The sequence below is a fragment of the Chironomus tepperi genome, unplaced genomic scaffold, assembly GCF_022539635.2.
Source record: "Chironomus tepperi strain 1889 unplaced genomic scaffold, CSIRO-AGI_Ctep_v1 contig_298, whole genome shotgun sequence".
Classification (NCBI taxonomy): Eukaryota; Metazoa; Arthropoda; class Insecta; order Diptera; family Chironomidae; genus Chironomus; species Chironomus tepperi.
In genome coordinates this window covers 2,521,253-2,540,405 of record NW_027226420.1, presented here as the reverse complement: position 1 = coordinate 2,540,405, position 19,153 = coordinate 2,521,253, and the positions used below count along the sequence as shown (strand labels likewise).

Below are 19,153 nucleotides of genomic sequence, written 5' to 3'. Positions count from 1 at the left end.
ACTCTGAATCAGCTCATCAGCAACTCTCCATTAAAGAGAGAGACGCTCGACATCATTTACAATCAACCCCTTAACAAAACAAATGGAATTCTGGTGAAAAAGTATGAAAAAAAAATCACCAAACTTTTTCGAGATAAGGATGAAAATTGATGACATATTTCAGCACCCACAGATTCATGTTTAAACTTTTATTTCTTTATTCTACATCTTCATATCTCATTCTCTACGTCATCATTATCCACAATCACATTTCATTGTTTTCCTAACTAGAAAAAAAAACTACAATTCCAATGAGACATAGAGTCACAATGTTTGTAGTGGAAATAACAGTAATAAAAAAAAAACATTTTTTCTATCTCAGACATTTTATGACTTTTTTTCTTCTCTATTTTGTGATTCTCGTAAAATTCGACAATGTTTATTTTGAATATGTCGCACTAAAAGTGTTTGATAATAAAAATGAAAGAGTAATGCACTGTCACTTGTGTGATTTCTTTTTTTTCATCTCACAGATTTTTTTCGTGTTTTCTGTTTCATGTGATTTGTCTCCTTGACTTTTGATATATTTGAATTATTTAACAAATTGTCTTTGATGAATTAGAATAGCTGAGTTAATTGTTTTGTTAATTTTTGGGGTAATTTGTCTACTTTAAGTGATTAATTGATCAAAATATCGTCCCGTTAATTCCGAAAAAAATGACCAAACTTTTTTCTTTTTTCTCCATCCAAAAACATTTATCCTCTTGCATTCCATAAATAATCTTGTTTTTGTTCTGAAAAGGGTCATCGGACGTGCCATTCGAATGTGTCTTTCGTCCACTCAGTAAAAGTTTCAATAACCCAAATAATTATCATTCATCCCCCTCCAATAATTCCCTTATCTTGAACTTTATGACTACATTATCATCTATGCTGGACAAAGAAACCCCTTCATAATTGACCATAAACAAGCAAACTATATTGTTATGACGTACTTAAGTAGCAGATGCGCTTCATAATTGTAGACATTTTTCAAACTTTTCTTTTTTTTTGAACACATTGTGTGATTGCTGCTGCTGCAAAAAAAAAAAGGTGAAATGAATGTATGAGAGGAAATATTTCAACGATAATGATGATACACATAAGACATGCCACAGTCCCCGGTACACGAGCAAGCATCAGAAAAGAAGTAGAATATACACAGTTGTTACCGGTTGAAGTCGTGCAGTAGCAAAAGCAAAGAAGAAAGGAAGACACAAAAAAAAGTATGAAAGAAGATAACGAAGTGATGAAATCAAATATTTGCACAGAAGATACATCTTCATACTTCCATTGTTGAAACCAAACAACAACAAAAAAATGTCTTAATTTTCTAGTAGATTCTTACTTTTTTGTTGCCTGTCTCCTTTCGAGAGAAATTGCCTCATTATACCAATAATTCATTACTTCAAACACGCCAGTTGAGGATCGTCTGTCTAGTCTTATGAATGAATAGGCCAAATTGCATATGATGAAAGTCTAATGATGTGCGAAAAAAAGTACCCCGAAAAAATACGTTAATTGTCTAATTAATTAGAGTGTTAATTGTTAAACATTTTCTTAATAGCCGACAGCACATACATTTTTAATATCTCACAAAATGAATTTTCTTCTCAGCTTCCTTCATTTGTGTGCCTTTTTTTTTTGTTTCGCTAATGAAAGTTAAGGTGCAGAGTTGATGATTTTTGTGTAGGGGGTGAATTTTAAATGATTTGTTGATTTTGTTGCTTAATTCTTGGATGACACACGACGGATCGGAAGTGTGGTGTTAAGGAAGTATTTGATAATAAGGAGCCAGTTCCATACTGAATCCGATTATATGCAGAGTTGACCCTAGCACAAGTCGGTTTATCTCTCACTACCTAACTGGCATGACTCTGCATGGTAAACCGGATCCCGCATAAACTCAGAGTCATGCCGGCCGACTAGAATCGGATTTTTTAATGATTGACCTTTTTTGCTATCCATGGAAGGCCTGAAATCGGTTAATCGATCAAAAGTCTGGCAACGGGTCGGTGTGATTATGAGTTAGTGTTGAATTTGGTTTAAATTCCAATTAATGCCAGAATTATGACTCACTGGTGCCATATTATGGATCGACTAATCGACTTGGGTTATTCAGATTAATCCAGGATATAGAAATTAGCTTCTTTTTTTTGAAAACGATCATGCTTGAGATTCGAACTTCGGCTTGCTGAGCCAAAAATTTTAATTTCTAGTCACTAACTCACAAAACCTTCAATCCATCGAGCCACTCTAGCTCACATCTTTCATCGCACACAATTCCATATTAAAATCACCAAAATCCCAACCCTGAATTTAAATAAAATTATCGACCCACTCAGAAAATGGCATTTCCATTAAAAAGAGGCATTTTAATAAAAACAATTAAGAACAAATGAACATTTTTCTTTTCCTTATCGTCTTCTTCTTAAAATAAATACTTTATGTTGGCTGAGAAATATTGTATATAGCCATTAAATTATTTTTGTGTTGAAAAACATTAAGCAAGGATGAAGCAACAGAAGTATTTAATTTAAAATATTCAAGAAAAAAAAGATTTTTCAAAAATTCACAACTGGATTGAATTATTTAATAATTTATTACTAATTGAGTAGCATTAATATTCTAAGAGGCAAATGATAGTAACAGCATGTTGAATTTTCAAATGCTCAATGTGTAATTAATGGACGATTAGTTCAATAAAATGTTTTGTGGTCGATATTTTATTTTAATTGGCAATTTTAGGGAATATTTTAGATGTAAAACTTGTTGGGTTGAATTTGTAAAATTTTGTATTCAGAGAAATGATGAGCAATATTGGTTTTATTGCCAATATTGAAGGCTATTGGATGGTTAGAGAGCATTATGTAGCAATAATATGGATTCATTAACTTTAACGTTCACGTTTAAGGTTGAATTGAGTTATAAGAAGTGTTATCACTTCAAGGCAGCATAACTTTATCTAAGTCCAGATTCGATGAATTCCGGTCATTTCGGCTTGAGGCTAGACTTTCTGCCACATCTAAGACTTTTGCCTTTCGTACTCAGGCCTCTGCTAGAGTCACATCGGCCTTGCACCTGATTTTCGACCGACTAGCCGACTTGTGCTATTCTAATAAGTTCAACAAATATAACAAACCTTTATAACCTATAAAATCCAATTTTACATTACCATAACTTACAAAAATCCCCCCCAAAATAATTATTAATCAATAAGATGATAATCCATATCCATTATTAGTCCAATATTACTTTATCAGTTAATTCAATTCGAGCTGCTTATATTTCACTTTTTTATATCATATCCATAGCGAGCAACAACTAGAACAAAATATTTACACAGTAATAAATCGATCAATATTAATTTTCAATGATTAATGAACACATTGGGATACGCCCATCAATATGAATTAAAAAAAAACTTTCCATTTTGGCGCTTCATCAGAAAAAATAAATTTATTGACATTTTTTAATCTTCTTAATTGAGTTTTTTCCGGAGAAAAATTCAGAAAATTTTAAAAGTAGAGCTTTAAATCAATCGGGTGACAGAATTGTATTCAGAGGGAAACGAGGGAGACAAGTGTGAGGGGGTATTCGAGAAGCATGTTCCTAAAATTGAGCATGTTTATCTATATTGATTGAATGTATTAATTTGCACGCTCATTTAGCTGAATGTGCTCACTGTCTGTTAGTAAACATAGTAAGAAACACGTGACTTTCGCTTAGCAGTAGTAGACAGTTGGTAGCTCAGGAGATAAACAATCAAACGATTAGCAGTCACGTTCGCTACAATGAAAATCATGCGGAACACACAAAGTCTCTTCTTGAGTTATTTTCCTTCATATTCCCATAAAAATAGCATTTCCATTGCACAAATTTACAATATTTCAAGCATTATCATTTAATACTCAAGTACACATCCTTCAAATTTGACAAAGCTACTTCCTACAGAATCAAAATCCTTCAATTCTAAGAAATTACTTCAAACTCTCCTCATAAAATTCCATTTTCTTCATTTCTGTGGCACTCAAAATCATCATTTCTCTAAATTAAATTCCAAATCACTTCTATTACCATTCCTTATCATCATGTCCAACGAAATAAAAAAAAAAGTCCTTCAAAACTTTTCCATAATACAAAGTAGCTTTCAACAATCATTAAAAAATTTGTCATTTCGTACACAAACATGCTTCCTTCTTGTCAAATTTGCTTCTTTTAGTTACATCGGAGGAACTTTTTGCCTTCCCTTTTTTTTGTGTCCTCTCCTGAAGCAATAAAGAAGAATAAGTAAAGAAATGAATGGAAAGACGTACTTTTAACAAGTCATTCGAGACGGCCCGTCTGAAGAGTATTGTAATGTATAAAGCAGTGGTGGACAACCTTTTGGTTTTCGTGGGATATCTTAGTGATAAGCCTCTACCGAAACCGCACACGGCATACTTGATGATTGGTCCTAAATGGCTGTTGCTTTCTTGCAATTCTGCACAGTTGCATGGCTTAGGATATACCAATGCAATGCACCTAGCCACAATGTGTGTGCCGCGAATACACAAACCGAGTGGATGTGCCTAGAAACAGCGAAAAAGCACCCAAATCCGACTAGACTTTCTCTGGGATCGAACCGCACACGGTGTACGGTTCATAGGATTTTGGCGGCATATTTGTGTCCCGCAGCACACAGCTTGTCCACCACTGGGCTAAAAGAATACAGAATAAAAATCTGCATTTGTATGCCAGTTTTTTTTAACACTATACTTAGTAAGTTCTGTGTCCCATAGCAAATAAAAAGTTGTTTCAACTTCTTTTATCATGTTTTATTTCCTCTCCTACTCAACTATCTTGTTATGCCTTACAAATAAGATAAAAAATTTTTTTCTGCTGTTGTTAACATGAATTTATGGAATAATGTTTTATTGTTATTGTCTTCTTCCTTACTTATACTTTTTGCCTTTAAATAATTCTATGAGTGAAGTCCTTAATAATAGAATAAAAAGGATGGGATATAAAAAAAGGAAACATATTCAAGAGGAGGAAGAGGTCGTCCATATTATTTTACCAAGAGGATGTTTTATTGGGTATTATTGAATAAAAGTCTTCCTTGACTGTAATTTTTTGATATTAGCATTGTTATCGACTGGGAGGGTCATGAGGATTGATGTGAGTTCAAAAAAAGTATTTTAAATTCTTGAAAGAAATTTAAGGACGAGGAAGTATTGAAAATATATTTTATTTAATGATTATTAGAAAGGGTATGCTTAGTTAACGACATAGCAGAGAATATTGGATGGGGTAAGGTTGATGAGTTTCATACTGTTGATAGAGACAGTATTGAGCTTTCAGAGTAGCACTGGTCGGTTGATTGATCCAAACTTCGAAATTAGACTGGCGTACCTATATCATGATGCCGAATTAAAGCAAATCCAGCATCAAATCCAAGTCTCGTCATCTTAAAGCCGGATTTTGGATCGATTAACTGATTTGTGATATTAGGGTTAGTTTTGATCATAACTAGTTCCTATTTATTCACTGAGAATTACCTTTTGCTGTTTACGATCCAAAACAATACCTATCTTGCAACGTTTGTTTCATACTACCTTAAATAGTGATCGTTCTGGGTTCGTTTTGGCGATTGACCATCAATATTAAATTCATGAGCATGTTACTTGACTGTTCAAGCTAATTCCACTCTTTTTCTCAATGTAGTGCTATTTCAGTGTAAGACAAAATGAGAACATATCGCTTTATGACCCCAAACATCCCCAATTTCAACCAAATCATCAAATATTAGATTCATTCATCAATTTCTCAATGCCCACAGCCATATCAATTCTATATCTCAAAAGTAAATAAAAAAATTTATTCATGAAGCTTCAGTTGAATTAATATCAAATTCTCCAATCATAAACCAGCCTCTGTACATCCTCTTCAAAAAATAATAATACAACAATCAAAATTTGATCAACCCACATATAAATTCTATTAAAAAAGAACGAGTTCTTATCCTAAGCATAGACAACACACGTCATACTCATAATGCTATTAATGTTCGCTTTATTTGCTACAACTCGACATTACAATAATAATACATCATTGATGACAAAATATATCTTGTTTTCCTATTTAAATAAAAAGAGATGAACAAAACGTTGAAGCATGCAGACTTAACGATGAATAATTTTTCTCCCTTTTATCTCTTTTGAGTCAATCAATTTGAAAAAATATGAAATGAATTTTTGGATGAGGGGTCGGTTGGATGTTGTGGGATGTAGAAAGAGAAGATTTAGGATTTGACAAATCAGAAGGGCATCAAAGGGCACAACCATGATGCATGTTATATGATAGAATTCCAAAAAATCCAGTTTCAACTAATATTAGTACAAAATTGCAGGAATTAAGCAATGTTCAAACTAAAAGGTACAGCCGTAAACTGCAGCACTGCTCATATGAAATGAAGGGAATGCAGGTCCGCGGTTCTTGGCCTGACTCTAGTTTTAGGTTTTCCTTATGTTGCTTTATTGCTTTCTGAGTCGATTGTAAACCATTCATAATAGTATTGTTGGGCTGCCACCGGTCAACGAGCTGGTTTGAATAGTCTTACTCTATTCTTTAATGAACTAATTTTAGCAAATAGCTCCGACGCCAGAATATGCCACGAGAAGGTATACTTGGTACTAGATCAGCTTCGGAGTCAGGCTTTGGCTTCCCCAATCCTCCTCAAATTTCCCTTAGTTCTGTCTTAAGTGAATCTATTGAAAAATCTTAAAACAGATACATACTTCAAGATTGTCAAGCCTTTGAAGCCGAATCTGCTCCACCACATCCAAACAGCCCCCACAAAGAAGCAAGCAAAAAATTCTATTTCACAAGAAAACAATTTATTGAAATGCCGAATGATGAAAATATTCGAATTAATTCAGCCAGAAGCATTTTGATTTAGAACCGAAAAAGAAAAGGAAACGAATTGAAAATATGCAGCTTATACGCAAAAATAAAAAATAAATTCAAATATTTAATCATGAGTCAGCAGATTCAATAATGTATAGAATTTCTTGTGAATGCGAATATACATCACGATATTATTGGCTGGAAGGAGCAACCACAAGAAAAACAAAAAAAATTCATCTCGAAACAACTTTTGTTGACCTTTTTTCTCCATCATTTTGTACTTCTGTTGCTGTTTGTTCTTCTTCGTACCTTTCGTTCCTTTCACATCAACATAAAATACTTGAGGAACATTCACTTTTACTGCTCCCATCTATCCATGATGTACTATTTTGGTGTTTTTCTTTTATGGATATTTCCTTTACTTCCAAAGTTCCTTATTGCTTGCTTGGCGATACTTGGGTCTTATTACTGCCTACAAAAAAATTACTTCTTAGTTCTTTTAGTAGTTTTAGCTTCTTCATAAAAATTCATCTAATGCCAAAGTTGGAATGTTAGGGAAGAATTTATTGAGTAAAAGCAATCACATAACTTTGCAGCTTCTTTTGCTGCTGTCTTACCTGTGTGAAAATAAGTTTGGGATATTTTTGTAAGAATTTTTTTGTGGTTATTTTTGCTTATGGATGTGAATCTTCAATTGAATTAGATGCCTTTTTTTGCTGATTTTGAGGTAGATTTTGGAGGTAATGACTTGAGATTCTTGAGGAATGTTGAGGAAATGAGTGGCAAAATTGTTTGTTGAAGTTCAGGAAATAAGAAATAATTCTTGCAAGAAAAGTTCAAAAATTTAAATTTTGACAGATTTTCAACATTGTATCCCGAATAGCACAAACCGGTTAATCTATCAAAAATACAGTCTCTGGCCAGCGTGACTTTAACTTTGAGTCGAATTCGGTCAGAATTCTTTGAGTCACGGACTCTTGAAATCAGGATCCTAACTCAAACATCGTGGCAGATTGCGTAAAACCGAATATAGCTCCAAGTTAGAGTCACGCCGGTGCTTTAACCTCCTTAGACATCAGGAAATCTGTAGGAACATGGCAAAGTGCCAATTTAAGCATTCCTTCTCTATATAGTCCTCATTGCACAGCTATCAACGTTATATTGAATCAAGCAGTAAATCCAACAATTTCAACAGAAGTATCTGGTTCACCCCTAGATCATAAACCCATTCAACCGTTTAATTAATGCCTTACAATTCAAACTAGATCAAAAGAAACTAATCATCAAGTCTATTCAAACAAACTCAAATTTGAAATCTAATCTTGAAATAACAACGCCTAATAAAAAATCAATATTAACTCCCGCAATACCTCGCATATTTCCACGAATTTTCCTTTTGTTGACTCAATTTAAATTTAATTTCAAAACCTCACATCCCATAAAAATATTCCAATTCAAAAGCAATAAAGGAAATCTTATTTATATTTAAAATTTTAATTTCAATTTTCAAATATTGAAAATTTTTAAGAAACCTCACAGAAAATTCGAGCATTCTAATGAAAGAAATCTTAAGCAAATAGTGATTGCCTCACTCCAACTTAATTCCAAAATATCAAGAACATGTTTTTTCGTTAAGAAAAGAAAATATCATCAAATTTATTTTTATATTCATGTCTAGTCTGATAAAAATTGTTCTTCTCTTGCCTTTTTCACATTTCATTTCATAAATTGATGAGTATGGAGGCAAACGAAATGTGTTCAGTCAGGAAGGAATAAAAGTTTTTGTGAATAATGAATGGATGAACTTTTGTCAGATGTTTTTAAGAGGGAATTAAATGATTCAAGGCGGATTTGAAGACAATGTGACTTAAATGCTGTGTTTTTTGATGCTGATCATTGACGAATTAATTCTAATGTTGAACAGTTAGGTAGCAAATACCAGAAAGTCGAGGTCGAGTCGAGCTCAAGACTATTCCATATAAAATCCGAGTCGACTTCGAAATCTGGCAAATACTTTGAGCAACCTAAGCCAATTCTCCGTCTGTTGCACATTCTTTCATCACTGTTTTATGTTAAGTAGCTTGAAGAGCTTTTGGACTTAAATTTTGGTTTTTAAAATTGGCCGATAAGAATAACGGATCCCAAGTGGGAATAGAACGAGGTTGGCACATGGTGGAGCTAGAATTAGGCTAGAAGCGACTAGACCCACAATACTCAAAAATTAGTAAATTTCCAATTTCTCAATTGCACAACATAGCTTTAAATAAATCATCATCTCTTTAAAACCATCCAAACATTTCATCTGTTGTAGCAACAAAACAAATGTGCCAATTTAACCCACATATACCTTTAAACCGACATAAATACAACAATGCAATAGCATACCAGCATCGAAAAGTTATATCAAAAAGTCAGAAATATAGCATAGATAGCTACGAGAATTTTAAAATGACTGGAATGAGAAGCAGATAAGTTTTTCATTTTTTTTTTTCAAATTCTCTTGCCTTTAAAGAAATTTTTTTTCTATCGAAAAGAAATGAAGCGTTGAAAAGAATGTTTCTAAAAAAGGTACAAAAACGGAAGTGAAATTCTATAATATCTCCATGGAAACGATACACGCGGATAAATAACGCAGAAGAGGAAGAGGAAGTGAGTTCTTTTTTATAATAACCTCAATTTAGCCCTTTTTTTAAGCAGCAAGTTTTTCCTGTCATTTTGTTCCTTTTAATTGCCTTTTTGTTAAATTGCCAGGAAGCATTTCTTCTGTTCTATCGATAGTTTCTGTTCCATTAAGAGACATAAACTAGAAACTTCCGTCTGCTTTTGCATCCTTTATTGTTGCCTTAATTGGGTATGATTATGTGAGTGTAATTATGGGTGCTTTTGAAGAGTTTTCTATGATTTATTGCAGAGGTGGACAACATGTGTGGTGTGGCACACTTGTGTGCTGCTAAAATGTCATGAATCGTATGCTCTGATCGATTTCCGTTCACGGCTTACCAAAAAGGTTTGCTGCAAAATAAAAGGTTGTGCACCACTGTTCTACAGTGCCTGAATGTCTGAATGTGTCTAGATTGTATCATGATAGCTTTTTGATTGACAAAAGTTAAAATTTTTGAAATCTTGGAAATTTGAATTTCAAAAGTTCGTTATTTTTCTATAATAACAAAATACCTAATTTTCAAGTCATTTTCACATCCTTAAAAGACAATTTCATGTTCCAACTATCTTAATGCGTCTATAATACCACATTACCCACAAATAATCCTCAAACTCACTCTAATATCTTTAAATAAAAAAGATTGAGTAAGACAAACATTAAAAAGTACATCTAATGCATCATTTACAATGGCACTTTGTGAGTGCATTCATGTAGAATAAATATGGCATCGTATGATACAGATACAGTTATAGTGACAACATATTGCATCGCTGTCTGATACTGTTACATCTGTTTGTGTCATCATTAATCATATCAAAGACGAGTAAAACTTTCCTCATAAATGTTCTGGCTCTTTCGTACGACAATAAGTACAATATTTTTTTTTATATAGGTGAGTGCATTATGGCAAACGACCGAGTTGGAAGTGCCAACAAGAAGTGCACATGTAAAATATTTTATTAATTGTGACACTTATGACATCATCAGGCATGTGAGAGGGAAATAAAATAAAATTTATACATATTTTTTGTACATGGTGGGTTAATTTCGATGCTGTAGCTGTACAAAATGGATGTTCTGTGAAAATATATAAATTTCAAATTATTTTGCATAGTCTTGACGTTAACAAGCATTTTTGTGGCATGGTTTTAACTGACAGTTGATGGATTAGATAAGTTTTGCTTCGTTTATACGTGGAATTTTGAGAAATGGTTCTTGTTTTTGTTGATGAATCTTTAAATTAGAAAAGTTAGCATCAAGATGTAAAGCATTAGCTTCATTGGAAGTAATTCAGCTTTTCCCGAACGTCACAAATGCAGAAGGCTACGTCATGGAACTCTACTTTCTTACTTACTTTGGTGGTCGTAAAAATCATCCGTGATCTATGGCCTTTCTCAGTTGACGTCTAAAACTGGCTCTATCGCTGGTTGTACTTTGCCAATTGTCAAGTGCTAAATTGTCTTTACAAACAGCCTCTTTCCCAGAATGGAACCCTATAGGCTCCGCTAAAACTCTTTCATAAACACCAAATGTAATGCATCTAAATTTTGCATCCACATGGCTGATTAGGGTTCACCTGATCTATTATTGATGATTTAGTAATTTGTTTGATTAGAGTTTGAACTAAATTGTTGCTAGTTATTCCAAAATTGCTTCAAAAGATGAACTTTATTCACTTTTCATTCACAAAATGTGCCTTTAACGATTTCAAAAGCTAATCAAATTTCAATTCCAATTATCAATCATGCAGAGGTGTAGTTAGGAATATCTGGAGAAAAGAATTTCTGAGTGAATGAGTGTATGGTGAGGTTGTGGATTAATATGGTTGGGGAATCCAAATAGGTTGTGGAATCAGCCCTTCGCCCTTTTTCCACCCCTGCAACAATGCCACTAAATTGGCCTACAATCACAGAGCACATGTCTAAAAGCAACTCTCTCTCATATCCACACAAAACTAAGCCAAAATCTATCAAAGCAAAAAAAAAAGCACTTTGAAGTAATTACTCAAAAGCTCTTTTGTGAAGCATAATTCACAATAACATGTTGCATTGCTTTATCATTTCAATTATTTTCCTCTTTTGAATATGCAATTCTCAAAGCTTATTTTTTTTTTGCTAAAGGACGTAACAACTGAAACGAACCAAAAATTCACTCAACAAAAGAACAAAGCGAAAAAGTGAAGGAACAAAATTTGAGCACCAAAATATTTACATACATAAAGTACAAATTTAAATAAATAGAAAAGAAAACTTGATTTTGCAGGAGTTGTATTGCATGTTCACAATTTGTGAGAATGTAAAATGCGGTTTTGTGTATGTTTTTCCATAACCACTTTGGAATTTGAATAACAAAAGCACAGCAAGAATGCAACAATTTGTGTTTGTGTGTGTGTGTGAGGGTAAATAGGAGGGATGAAATAAGTAGCAGAAACGTCAATACGATGGAAAGGATTGGATTGCAAATGATGTGTGGTATTTATAGAGTTGTAGAAAATGAGGGGTATTAAGCTGTGTGACACTGTATGAAAAGGCTATGACTGAAGGACGTGAAAATGCGTTTGACAGTTTTTTGGTGGATTTTGTCAGATTTTTGGGAGACTTTGACAGATTCTTGGCAGACATTGTCAGTTTTTCGACTGATTTTGACAGATTCCTTCCCGATTATGCCAGACTTTGTCAGATTCTTGGCAGACTTTGACAGATTATTGCCAGAGTTTCCCTGATTCTCAGTATATTTCAAATTGTCCTCAACCACTGACTATGGCTACCTATTGAGATAGACCACCTTCATTTCCTTGACAGCATTTTTGAACAAACCCCAAAAATCAAAATCCCTCCTTTTTGTCATCCTGCAGTGAATCCTTGCCTAGAGTTGAGTTTATGTTGAGTAAAGAATGAGGGTATTAAAGTGAGTAAAGCTTAAACGGTATGTTAAGAGCTTCCATTATATTATATATGATCTTCAATCTATAATAAAGCAGCAGTATACAGAACGGACTGAGATTAAATTGTACTTTAAATTCTCTGTGCATACATTGTGTATGAATAATGACGGTATACAGCAGTTACTTTTTTTTCTGGAATATCCATGTATATATATCTCATCCTAATCGGAATGAATGGAAAAATGATAAAGATGTTTATACAAAAGCTCGGAAGGAAGCTTGTGCAGCATGGATACCACAAAAAGGAATTCTAGAATCCAATAAATGTGATTTAATCGGCAGATAACTCAACATACTCTCGCATATCTCACTCAATATCTATCTCCATCCTTACTTCTTCTTTTGTGTATCTTTTCAACCATTCAAATCGATTTCCATTGTTGTTTTAGACGATGCCACTTTTACGGCAACTCATATTTCTTCTTTTCCTTTTTCTTTCAACTTCTTGTTTATTTGTGGTTGAGAAAGAAAGTTTATCTTGTGATAAATGATGCAAGAGTTACTGCATTTTGTCGCTTTTGTTTTTACTGCTTTGTTTTGAGATTTATGGGAACTGATGTCATTCATGTGTGATACAAACATACAGGAACTGCATCATGATTTATTTTGTTTCATGTTAGGAATTATCTTTTTTTTTTTTTGAGGATATAGATGTCATTGGATTGGGAATTCATTCATTTGTGACATCCTGGAAGGAGAGTCATACTCTCTGACTCAGGTTCTTGCTCGTAAAAATGTTAAGCTATGCTCTGTCTTGTAAGTAATCCTGAATACAGATTTAAATGTAATGGATCAAAGAGTTGAAATAACTCTTTAGATTTGTGGTTTGACACCTGAATTTTTAATGGGAATCGAACATATTTCTTCACAATTAGGAGTTCCTAAACAATTTTGGTCTCTTGCTTAACCTCGGAACTACAAAAGCCTTTGGCTTACACTTGCAGATTACTTACTTATTTGATTATATTAATTGGTGGCCATACAAATCAATTGAGACCAATTTCGTCCTTTAGAAGCCACCTGAATTTGGTTTATGCTTGCTAATATCATTCTTTAGACACTGTCTGATGCTGGATATTCCTTGCTAATCCTCAATATCACCTAAAATACTATTTTTAACACCAAACATCCATTCCATGAATTCCTATGTAATCTAAGTCACCTAGAAAATCAGATGTAAGTTCCTGACTTAAGATTGCTTCCTTTTAACAAGTCCTGCACTTCGGCGCCTGCTCCTTCCTTCTTATCTTTCTTAAACTTCCTCTTAAACCCTTCAATTACATGTTCAACAGTAACAGAGTCTTAAATGAGTATTAGGGGCATCACACATGAGTATTATTGCATTCTAGTGCATACCTAGTGTGCACCTTATTAGCATACCTAAGACCCCACTCTGCACCAATATTCAAACCCTAAACTCCTCTAAAACAATGCGTCACAAACCACAACTATCCCTTCCTACCATCCCAACTTCTTTGTTGTTTGTAAGCACATATTTCAATGTTCAGTGAATATTCTGTTACAATTTTTCTCGTTTTTCTATCTTATTATACAATAATATATGCATTGGCATTGATGGCATGACGACATGTAAAGGAAAAACAGAAATTCTTTCTCTTCTCATCGACGTATGTATGATAAAACGATGAAAGAATAAAAGAACAGCAATTGAGTAAAAGGGGAAGAAGTTTTTGTTTCTATATGCATAACTATATCTCGTCAGCAATATATGATGGAAGTGGATGGGAAGGAAAAAGTCGCTTGAGGCGATGTAATGTAGTTACACATACATCATCAGATATAATAGAAAGGCCTAGCTTGTGCTTATTTGTAAGATGATGAAAGGTTTCTCATTTTTTATAGGAATCGACCGATATAAATCTTTATGCTGTATAAAACTTTCTCTCCTTCGAAGGTCATTGGCATTTATGAGATATTGATTTACTTCCTGCATAATTTTTTTATTATCGCTGTCTGATATTGATTTAGTGATGTTTACGTTCTGATGCTATTTTTTATGCTTTAAATTGAAAGCTATTGTCTTGTTATAAGACATTCATCAGTCTCAAGGAGCAAACACTCCAGACTAACTTATTCTCAATAATTTTCTTACATTAATTCCTTACAATTAACTGGAATGAGCTTTTTTTATTCTGATTGCTTCTAATTCTTACTGCATTGTTGATAAGTACTCTAATTAAATTTGCTGAGAGATGCTTAAGAATGCCACTTAAAACTAACAATTGTAGACAATGGCACTGAAATAATTCAGAGGAAATGAGATGTAGGAGAATGGGAGTAGATTAACTTGTGGAAATGTAAAACTATAAAGTTTGAAGATTTTGTTTGTGGTACTTTTGATAGTTTATGACTGAAGAGGGTAATGCGACTCATTGCAACTATTTATGACTTATGTGTTAAGTTACTGCTGGGTGGAGCAAGTAAAATTGTACGAAGATTGCTAGATTGTGTAGTGTTGAGAACCTGAACAGTGCATGTCGGTTAATTGATCCAAAATATGGCGTCATGTCGACGTCACTCTGATATGGTACCAAATTTAAACCGAAGCTGACGCCAAGGCAGATTTAGGAGGCTTAAGACCGATTTATCGATATACACTTAATCCTCCACCTTCCCCAATACCAAACTGACCATACCCTGAGGTATAATAAATGGTATGTATCAAGTGTGGGTGTAAGAGTAGGTGTATATCTAGAAACCGGTCCCAAACAGCCATGACTCTGCCTTAGTGTCAACTTTGACTTAAATTCAACATCATACCAGAGTCATGCTGACATGACGTCATATTTTGGATCAATTAACCGACTTGTGCTATTCAGGCATTAAAGTTATGCTATTTCGAACTGGATCTATTACTTCGAAACAGTTAAGCTATCCACGACTCCATGGGATCCAGAATAGGAATTAAGTTATTCCGAATTCGACTCAGAACAAGAGTTCCAGGAATAATTCCATCTTTCTTACGTTATATGCCTTCCTAATTAGCTATTCAGCCATTTAGATCCATAAATAAACAATACTAATCATATCGACGAAATATCCCACTCAAATCCATCACCTGCAGAGACTTACAGCAATTTACATTCCTCCATTTCGACATCTTCATAATCCATTACATGACAGCCTCAAGTACGTCAACATTCTAATCTCCCCTTCAAAAAAATAGAAACAAAGCATTGCTATTTCTCAAAGAAAAAATCCTTCATCTGCAGAAATACAAAATCATTCCTCCCTCCCTTGCATCTGATGTTGTCAATGACATTCCTGTATCCATTCTTTACATTCTGTTTTTTTTTTGTTCTTCTTTCTTATCAATCGGAATTGACAGGCAGATTGAAAAGAAGAGAATTTGCTGCTTCAAGCCTAAACGAGATGTTTCATCTTCTTTATGGCATTTTTTCTCGTTACATTTTATCGAACATCATGAATGATTCCTTTCTTTTACCCTTCTTATCAAAAACCAAAAATTACTTCGGATTCTATTTTTTATTTTCAACGTATGTGGATGTGTAAAAATTGTAAAGAATTGCTTCATCAATTTTTCAATATTTTATTTAAGTTGCATTCTCGACACAATGTAAATAAATAGTATGAATGACTACTGATGAAGCCATTTTGTTGATTAAAATGAAAAATTCAGTTCCATTTGTAATCAAGATGAAAATATTCTGAAAAGTTTATTTTGTGGGAAAAATTGAGTCAATATGTGATAAAAATCAGGATGAATAATATTTTACGAGTTGATTAAAGCTGTAGGAATTTGAATGAAGGAAGAGGTCAGTCAGGAGTTTGGTTGTTTTATTTTGAATATGTTAAGGGATCAAGGAGTAGATTAGGTGGGTTTATGACAAAAATAGTAAAGATATGTAAGATTTCCAAGCATCATAATGTGTTTGCTAGGGCACCTCATACTTACTTATGTCTTTCGTTGTTCATACAGATCAATTTCGATTCATGGCCTAACTTAGATGACGTCTTTACCTGACTCTATCGCTGGCTGCCCTTTGCTCCACTGTCTCTATCAGGAACCTCTTTCTAAGAGCTCTTTAGCTGCCCTCACGCCCTTTTTCCATCTATAAAGGGCATCCCTGCATGACTGCATTAACCATAAGACGCAAACTGGCTCTGACGGCACCGCATTGATCTCCCAGAGCTTCATAGTTGCATCATAGTTCTCAAATCTACAAAATCAACAATTAATCAACAAATTGTCCTTCTAGTCCTGTTCAACCCTGTAAAACTTGACATCTACAAGACAAAAACAAGACTCTTAACCTCAAGAGATTGTCATGTATCAAAAGTAAAAAACCCTTTTGAATAATACAGCATCAATATGAAGTCAAAATCGAAAAAGGCAAACACCTCCTCTTAAAGTCCTCCTATCCATTACAATTGATTGGCTATGATGACAAGAATGAGACATAAATCTGACATAAATTCATGTTTTTTTTTTACTTTCTCATTTATATTATTAGGTTCACCGTCCTCAATGCCTCACATACCATACGAAAAGAGTAAAATGATAGACATAACACGTGACAAACCGATTAAGATAACTGTACGTGTTGCCGTGCCCGTTCGTGACCATCCAAAGGTAAGTTGCAATGTAATGTTTAGGGGATTGCTATGATGACGTTGCATAAATGCCAAGTTCAATGATCCGAATCTATATACTAGAATTTTCACCGTAATTACATGCTGTTCCATTGCAGTTTAATTTTGTTGGAAAGCTATTGGGACCAAAAGGCAACTCACTTAAGAGACTACAGGAAGACACAATGTGTAAAATGTCAGTTCTTGGACGTGGATCGATGAGGGATAGAAAAAAGGTGAGTAATTAAATAATGATGATGCAGGAAATGAAAATTGTGATTTGGTATTTAATTATGGATGTTGCTGTAAGCTTGTAAAGTTCAATTCTCATGACATTTTCATTTTGTTCAGTTCTCTGAACTGTATCATGGCTTATTTAAAGCATTTCAACATTTTCATCAGAATTTACATTAACCGAAATTACCCGCAATATCTTTGATTAAACTGGAATCCATCAGTATAATAATCTATTCCAATTTTCTTAAAAACATTTTATGACTAAATGAAATTTTCCAATTTTCTCTTATTTTTTTGATTATGTGCAGGAAGAAGAATTGAGACTAAGTGGAGAATACAAATATTCACATTTATCAGAGGACCTGCACGTAGAGATACAAACATTTGCACCACCTGCTGAAGCTCATGCAAGAATTGCTTATGCTCTAGCCGAAGTTAGACGATTTCTTGTTCCCGTAAGTATTTTATCTACCTGATTATTGCATATCCATTACTTATTATTATTATTATTTTTATGATGATTGTTTGAATGTGAAATGAGATATGGACAACCATAGCTCGACCCTCTATGAAAATATTCTCAAATTTTTTAAAATTATGCCAATAGGATTATGTAGGAACAAGTCTATACAGCCTCATGCCAATATTAAAATTTAATTCATTCATTAGTACATGAATATATATTTAAGACTGCCAGCGATCCGAGCGAGAAGTTTCACAGAAAAAAAAAGTTTCATCCATCCTTTTACGTGATCAAAATGCTGATTACTATCTTTTCATTTTCATTTCTTTTCACTCATTTCGGGGAATTTTTGTTGGATAGAATTTATTTTTGGTGATTAGGGAGGAGTTGTTGGCTGATTTGTCTTGCTGTCTAGGAATAGAATACACTAGATTGGGTAACAATATGTTATAACTAGTTGATTGCAAGTTAATGCTCATTTGATGACTAGTTCTAACGTATTTATGTCCACTTTGAACGATATAATTCAAATTTTTAGTGTTGAATGAAAGAATTTGTTCATACAACTTTAATAAGTAGGCATTTTGCTCTCGGGGTTTGGTATTTAAGTTTGGGAACTATGACATAAACATACAAGGTATTTGAAGAATGAGACCGTAAACCCCGAAAAAGCATACTTCGTAAAAATGACAGAAAATACGATTATTGGCCAACTTAACTATGGACCGAGGTCGGATTTCGTCTAATTTAAACTGAAGGAAGAATTATGCTGGCTTAAAACTGAATTCTTGGCCATTTCTACGTCTTATACCTTCCAGGAATTGTTTGAATGATTGATGTGGCCTTATGTGATTGATAATAACGATTTTACTGAGTTACTGGCACTTATAGCTAAACTTACTTACTTACCAAGTGCACTGTTATCTCTATCGACATCTTCCTTCCAGGAGTTTTTTGGTCTTATTGTTTAACTATAGCCACAAGTTCTTTGTTTTCAACATTTACGTCACTTCCATCTAGATAGTTCCGAGGTTTAATTGCTATAGAGTGAAATGAGGCAGGAAAAATAGGAACTAAAGTTTCAAGATTGCCTTTACAATTCAATATCAATAGAATCCCAAGTATGCTAACCCTACACAGCTCATATGCGCTCTCGATAGTAAATTTCACATTTTAACCCTAACTTCATTAAACGAAGTTCGCATTTCATGCGCTCCCCAAAAAAATAATCCTCCTTTTGAGGTATCTGCCGAGAATTGAAACGAGGATGAATTTGTTAACAATAGAAAATTATTTCCTTACGTTTTTATTCACTGCTGTGTGTATG

The 19,153-nt window shown here is 33.7% G+C and overlaps 1 protein-coding gene across 2 annotated transcripts in view; it reads left to right on the top strand.

Annotated features, from left to right (window-relative positions):
• LOC139092369 (uncharacterized) overlaps positions 1 to 19,153 on the top strand; it is an 82,028-nt gene that overhangs the window by 41,332 nt on the left and 21,543 nt on the right. For both annotated transcript variants that reach the window (XM_070642724.1, XM_070642722.1), the window contains exons 3-5: positions 17,009 to 17,127; positions 17,246 to 17,362; positions 17,672 to 17,818. In XM_070642724.1, coding sequence (XP_070498825.1) covers positions 17,009 to 17,127; positions 17,246 to 17,362; positions 17,672 to 17,818 — 383 coding nt within the window. The remainder of the gene's footprint in view (positions 1 to 17,008; positions 17,128 to 17,245; positions 17,363 to 17,671; positions 17,819 to 19,153) is intronic.